Source organism: Dipodomys ordii, unplaced genomic scaffold, assembly GCF_000151885.1.
Source record: "Dipodomys ordii isolate 6190 unplaced genomic scaffold, Dord_2.0 Scaffold44, whole genome shotgun sequence".
Taxonomy (NCBI): domain Eukaryota; kingdom Metazoa; phylum Chordata; class Mammalia; order Rodentia; family Heteromyidae; genus Dipodomys; species Dipodomys ordii.
Genome location: NW_012267260.1, coordinates 3,120,352 through 3,127,244, shown reverse-complemented (window position 1 = coordinate 3,127,244; position 6,893 = coordinate 3,120,352). Strand labels below are relative to the sequence as shown.

Below are 6,893 nucleotides of genomic sequence, written 5' to 3'. Positions count from 1 at the left end.
CCCCCCCTCCTCCTCTCCCTCCCCCCCTCCTCTGCGCCCCCTGGGTCTGCTTCCTTCTGCCCACTGTCCTCCTCCTCAGGCCCATCTCTGTCCCCAAGACTCCCTCTCTTCGACCCCAGGCCAGTGACCTCCATGTCCAGCCCCATTTCCCTCTTGTGTATGCTTGATTCCACCCAGTCCCTCCTTTCCACGGTTTTTGTTGTTTGGTTTTAGTGTCTTATTTGTGTGTGTGCCCCTGCTTTCTGTGCGTACGCACCCGTCCTGGGGCTTGAACTCAGGACCTAGGCACTGCCCTTTAACTTTTTCTCTCAAGTCTGGTGCTCTCCCACATGAGCCCACATGAGCCACAGCTCCACTTCTGCCTTTTTGTTGGTTAGGTGGAGGCAAGAGTCTAGTGGAGGTTTGTGCCTGAGCTGTCTTTGAACAACAGTCCTCAGGGTCTCGGCCTCCTGAGTAGCTAGGGTGACCGGTGGGAGCCATAGGTACCTGGCTCAGTTTGGGTTTTGTGCCTTTCCTCAATCTTAAGTATTTTATTTTATTTTTTTGGGGGGGGGTCCGGTCGTGGGGCCTGAACTCTGGGCCTGGGCACTGTCCCTCAGCTCTTCAGCTCAAGGCTAGCACTCTACCACTAGAGCCACAGTGCCACTTCTGGCTTTTTTCTTATGTGGTGCTGAGGAATTGAACCCAGGGCCTCATGCATGCAAGGCAAGCGCTCTACCAATGAGCCACCTTCCCAGCCCCAATCTTAAGTATTTTCTTTAGGTAAAACAATGTCAGCAACTGCTGACATTGCTTCTGTCTTTAGAGACAGGAGAACTTGAAGCTATAGAAGTTACTCTGCGAGAATGTCAGCCCGGCCTATCTTATTGCCTTCAATATTCAGTGCCCAAAGCAGCTCCTCTACACTCCCTTGTGCCCCTAAAACACACCACAAGCTTTAAAGAGTCCCACAGCCCATAACTCTTTCAGCCAAAGAAGTTCGTTCTAGTGTACCTTTTGTACAGATCTTGAAAATTGCTAGGGTGGGCACAAAGAAATTGGGAGGGAGGCCAATAAGTCTACTTTTTTTCTCATCAAATATATTTTATGATTTTTTTATATTAGTTGTGGGACTTGAACTCTTGGCCTGGGCGCTGTCCCTCAGCTCTTCAGTTCAAGGCGAGGGCTCTACTACTTGAGCCACAGCGCCACTTCCAGTGGTTTATTGGAGATAAGAGTCTCACAGACTTTCTTGCCCAGGCTGCCTTTGAACTGCAATCCTCAGACCTCAGCTTCCTTAGTAGCTAATATTTACAGGTGTGAGCTTTTATGCCTAATTCTAAGTTACAAATGTAGCTATAATTGCTGCATAAAGTTTTGAAAGTAATTCCAAATTACAAAGGACAGAAAAAAAATTACCTCTAATTTGCTTTTTTTTTCTAATTTTCTTTTTAACTCTTGGTTTAATTTCTTTCAACTACTAATAAAAATATACTCACTATAAAAAAAAAACACAGCTGGGTGTGGGTGGCTCACACCTGTAATCCTAGCTACTCAGGAGGCTGAGATCTAGGACCAAGGTTCAAAGTCAGCCTGGGAAAGAAAGTCCAAGAAAGAGGAGGCTACAATGCTTGATAAGAAATGTACTCATTATCTTGCCCATGTAATTGTAACCCTTCTGTACAGTATTTTCACAATAAAAGAAAAAAGACAGTCCAAGAAAGTAGACTCTTAATCTACAATAAATTCCAGAAAACCAGAAGTGGCACTGTGGCTCAAGTGGTAGAGCACTAGCCTTGAGCTGAAGAGCTAAGGAACAGCGCCCAGACCCAGAGTGCAAGTCCTACAACCAACAAAACAAAAAACAAAAAAACCCACAATTCAGAAATGTATAATATAAAAGAAGTGACATGGACCAAAACGTATTCATATACTGTTTTGTTAAATGGCAACTCCTTTGTACAACTACTTCAAAATAATAAAAAATTTTTAATTTTATAATATAGAAGACATGCTTTGAATTGATTCTGCTTTTGTGCATATGATTTTTTGCATGCTTATAATTGTACATTTCATTTTATATGTTTTTTGGTCCTTTCACATCAAACACTGGCCAGCTGTTAAATACTCTTTAAAAAAAATCATTGTTTTACTGACTGGATAATAGTCCATTAGAAAGATTTCTACTATTTACTCATGTCTTTATATATTTGTCTTTTAGATTATTTCCAGTGTTTTACCATCATAAATACCATTGACATGGGCAGCTTCATAATTTTAGAGTATGTCCTTAAAAATGGTCAGGGGCTGGGATGTAGCTCAGTGGCAAAGCGCTTGCCTAGCAAGCGCAACGTCCTGGGTTCGATCTCCAGTACCAAAAAAAAAGAAAAGACAAAAAAAATATAGTTAAAAAAAATGGTCAGGGTAGAATTATTAGAGTCAAGATTTTAAATATATGCTATCTAGTCTCCAAAGTTATATGAATGTGTTAATGTCATTATAACCACAAGAACTTTTTTTTTTTTTTGGTTTTTTGGTGGGTCATGGGACTTGAACTCTGGGCCTGGGCGCTGTCCCTCAGCTCTTCAGCTTGAGGATAGTGCTCTACCACTAAGCCACCTTCCCAGCCCCACTGAGCCACCTTCCCAGCCCCTATAAGAGCTTTCATTTGTAGAACAGACTTCTCAGGCTTCATGGCCACCAGAGAAGATAAAAAGGGAAGAAAGGGAAGATGAGATGGGAAGATTAGCTAATAATTAACAGTATAGATGGATTTGGGCACGGTTATTAAGCCTATAATCTTAGCTACTTGGGAGTTTAAAAATGGAGATCTCTATTCAAGACCAGCCAGGACAAAAAAAAAATTAGTTTGTGAGCTTCCATCGTAACTGATAGCTTGTCAGTTGTGTGTTCCTGTCATTCAGTGATGTAAGTACAAACACAGGGATCGCAGTCCAGGAGTGATATGAAGAAGTGCAAATAGGAGGATCACAGTCCTGGCCAGCCTGAACTACCGTAACGTATGCAAAAAGGGGCTGGTGAAGTAGCTCAAGTGGTAGAGCACTTGCCTTCGCAAGCATGAGGCCCTGGGTTCAAACTCTAGTATGATCAAAAAGAAAAGATCATTGATGAGAGAACACTGTAGACTCTGATCTCATGTGACGTGGTAGTTAAATTGAGCAAGTCAGCATCTTAAACTCAGGTAGCTCCTATGTATCCCTTCTTGTCCTGTCCAAATGTGTTAGTTTAAACACTGACCCTTGCCTATAAGTAAAGGATTAAGTTAAAAGATTTTGGAAATCTCTTTGACCTAACAAATATTAGAATGATGTGATTAACACCATCCTTCTTTTCTTCAGAAAACAAGCTTCCATCGATGCCAGACACTGGACTACAGGAATGGCTATGCGGTTATCCGACGTCCAGCCGTGGGGATAGGCGGGGACCAGCTCCAGTCTCACCAGCCATCCCAGGCTGAGCTGGATGAAATGGCCAACAAAGCACCAGTCCTAACTTATGGCCAACCAAAGCATCCCCCGCCTCCAGACTTTATTCCCGCACATGTGGCTTTTGACAAAAAGGTATCGCCTGGAATTTTAGGGGAGTTCTTCAATCCAGATGGCTGATGGTAGAGCTCAAGATTTCTAGAGACCTCTGAGCAGAAAACTGTCCAAATGCCTCAACCCTCAATCATAAATAGCTGAACTTGGACTTTAAAAGAGGCTTTCTCTAGTCAGAAAGCTGATTACAGAAAAAAATAATTCCCGGTAGGCGTCCCTGGCATAGTTTCCTAATACACTTAAAAGAAATTTTGGATGGACCCTAAATTCTTAGATTCATACTGCATGTGTTTTGCTCTGTGTTTTCTGATTTTTCAAAGCAGTATGTTCTGAAATATTTGGTAAGTAATCTCTATGAAATACAGAATACCATCATGAAGGGATGGCTTCGCCTTCTGTCCATTTTCTCCAGACTGTCTCCACGAGTTCATCTTCATTTGCATTTTTATTTCTGCTTCTCTCTTCTTTTCCCTTTCTCCCCCTCTCCATCCCTCCTTTTCCTCTTTCTCTATTTCTCTCTACTTCCTCCCTCTCTCACTTTCTCACTCCCTTACCCCCCCCTTTCTTTCCCAGGACCTGTCACTGAACTATACAAGCTTGTAAGATGTTTTGCAGGGACATTTATATTGACAACACTACATATCTGTGCCCCTCTTCCTTCCCCCCCCCCCGCCCTGGCCCTAACCACTGCCTTTTCTCCCCACTTCTGGTCCTGAAGCTTGAACTCTGGGTCTGGGCACTGCCCCCAGCTCCTTTTGCTCAAGGCTAATGCTCTACCACTTGAGCCATAGCACCACTTCCAGCTTTTTCTGTGATTCAATTGGAGATAAAAGTCTCACAGCTGCCCAGGCTGGCTTGGAATCAGGATGCTCAACTTTCAGCCTCCTGCTTGGCTGGGATTACGGGCATGAGCCACTGGTGTCGGGCTATCTGCTAGTTTCTCATGTTCCCTTCCACCTTCAAAGTGTGACTTGCTTTATTCCCATCTTTTGATATTTGCACATGCTTCTTGTTTTTCCTTATCCATGAGTATCTACTAAGAAGATGTCATTGGTGAGACTTTAAGAAACGCCAGTGTAAGGGGCTGGGAAGGTGGCTCAGTGGTAGAGCACTTGCCTTGCAAGCCAGAGGCCCTGGGTTGGATTCCTCAGCACCACATAAGCAAAAAGAAAAAAGCCAGAGGTGGCGCTGTGGCTCAAGTGGTAGAGCGCTAGCCTTGAGCTGAATTGCTGAGGGACAGAGCCCAGGTCCAGAGTTCAGGCCCCACGACTGGACCCCCCCCCCCAAAAAAAAAAAAACTCTAGTGTAATTCATCTTGTGGATTTGAATTTCCAAATGGCTTTTCTGTGTAATTGTGTCTTAGAAGTACACTGATTAGACATTATAGATCAGCTGCCTGAATCTAACCCTAGTGTTTTTTTCCTTTTTAATTTTAATTGACCTGGTATTGCTGCAGATATTTTTCAGAGGCCTAACGGCTTTCTCTATGTAACATGTGTGTTTCTGAGCACAGCGAGGGCATTTGCATTCTCTCTGCCACTTACTGGTGGTTTGGTGATTCAGAGATGCTCATTTAAAGCCTATTAGATGAATGTGTCATTAATATTTCTCATAAAGGACTCTGCTTCTAAATTAACAGCCTGGAGCTTTTGTTTTCACTTCAAAACCAGAAGTCATTGTGTTGTCCTTCTTTTTTATTCTCTTCAAAAGCTAGTGAGGGATTTTTTACATCAAGACAAAGCTAGAAAAGTACAATGTACACACAAGGACTAGTGTAATGTACACACACTATTTACAGAAGATGTCTGCGCACTTCTCTGTCAGAACTAAACAATGTGTTGAGCATTGCAGCAGTGTGAGTCTGGCATAAAATACCTCAGACTTTGGAAGTGGCGCTGTGGCTGAAGTGGTAGAACACAAAGAGGCTCAAGGATAGCACCCGGCCCAGAGTCCAAGCCCCAGGGCTGACACAAAAAATTAAAATACCTCTGACTCAGGTATTTTATAGACATTTATTTCTTTAACAGTCTGGAGGCTAGAAGCCCAAACTCTAATCAAACATCCAGCCAATAACTCTCTGTCTGGCAGAGAGCCACCTTCACATAATGTCCTCACGTGGTCTTTACTCCTGTGTGTCCTCTTCAACAAGTCCTATTAGACTTGGCCCCACCTTAAGACATCATTGAACCTGAATTACTTCCCAAACTCCTCATGTCCCATTTACAGTCACATTGGGCACTAAGACTCAGTCCATCTGGATTGAATACAATCCACAGTAGCAACCTATCCCTGTCACCCAAAGAACGGAGGAGCAGCAACTAATACGTGTTAAATATTTACACAACTGGTAAGTACTGAAATCTGAAATTTCTCTATGATGCCCACAACTTCCGAAACATCCTTCTTCCTCCAACTTTTTCAACCACTTAAAGATGTACAAAAACATTCTTAGCTTGCAGGTCATATAAAAATAGGAGGTAGCAGAATACATTTGCCCTGGGGAGTGTTCGGTTTCCATCTCTTGACTGAAAGGATGACAAGGTTGGCATCTCTTCAGGAGGATGCCTGCCAAGTTTCAGATGACACCATTGCTGCCTCCCTTGTTCAATGCAGGTTCTGAAATTCGAGGCATATTTCCAAGAGGAAGTCCCCATGTCAATGGAGGAGCACTACAGAATCCGCCAGGTGAAGATTTACTACTACCTAGAAGATGACAGCATGTCTGTCATGGAACCCATCGTGGAGAATTCTGGGATCCCTCAGGGCAAGCTCATCAAACGCCAGCGGCTGGCCAAGAACGACGTGGGAGACCACTACCACTGGAAGGACCTCAACCGAGGAATCAACATCACCATTTATGGCAAAACTTTCCGCCTCGTTGACTGTGACCGGTTCACGCAGGTACAGTACGCACTTCGGCGACTCCTGGGATCTGAGGCATGGCTCCGGCCTGTGGCGGGCCCGAGGAGGGCACTGGGAATCTGTCCTGTGTAAACTGCTTGTTAAGTGTGTGTGTGTGTGTGTGTGTGTGTGTGTGTGTGTGACCTCGCGTCACCTATGGAGTAGCACTGTTGCAGAGTGGCCTTACTCACAAGTAGTCACACTGGTAAGAAACCAGGTCCAGGCTGGCGATCCAGCCTGTTCCCCTGATGGCAGCTCAGGCAGCGAGGAGGGGAGGGAGGACGGTAAGGGAGCAGCCCCAGCCCTGGGTCAGGAGGTCCTGTCACAGGGCTTACAGCATCCAGGGATGAGGAAGACTGCTTGATGCTTTGACACAGGTCAATCCCAGGGCTTGGAATCCTGAGACTGGATGGTCCCGACTGTGGCCTGACGGTGCCCTGACCCTAGCTGCCC

At 44.6% G+C, this 6,893-nt stretch overlaps 1 protein-coding gene across 1 annotated transcript in view; it reads left to right on the top strand.

The window, feature by feature from the left end:
• The window catches only part of Efhc1 (EF-hand domain (C-terminal) containing 1), a gene marked incomplete at its 5' end in the record, with an annotated part of 34,880 nt that overhangs the window by 8,934 nt on the left and 19,053 nt on the right, over positions 1 to 6,893 (top strand). The window contains 2 exons of the mRNA XM_013019202.1: positions 3,339 to 3,560; positions 6,153 to 6,440. Coding sequence (XP_012874656.1) covers positions 3,339 to 3,560; positions 6,153 to 6,440 — 510 coding nt within the window. The remainder of the gene's footprint in view (positions 1 to 3,338; positions 3,561 to 6,152; positions 6,441 to 6,893) is intronic.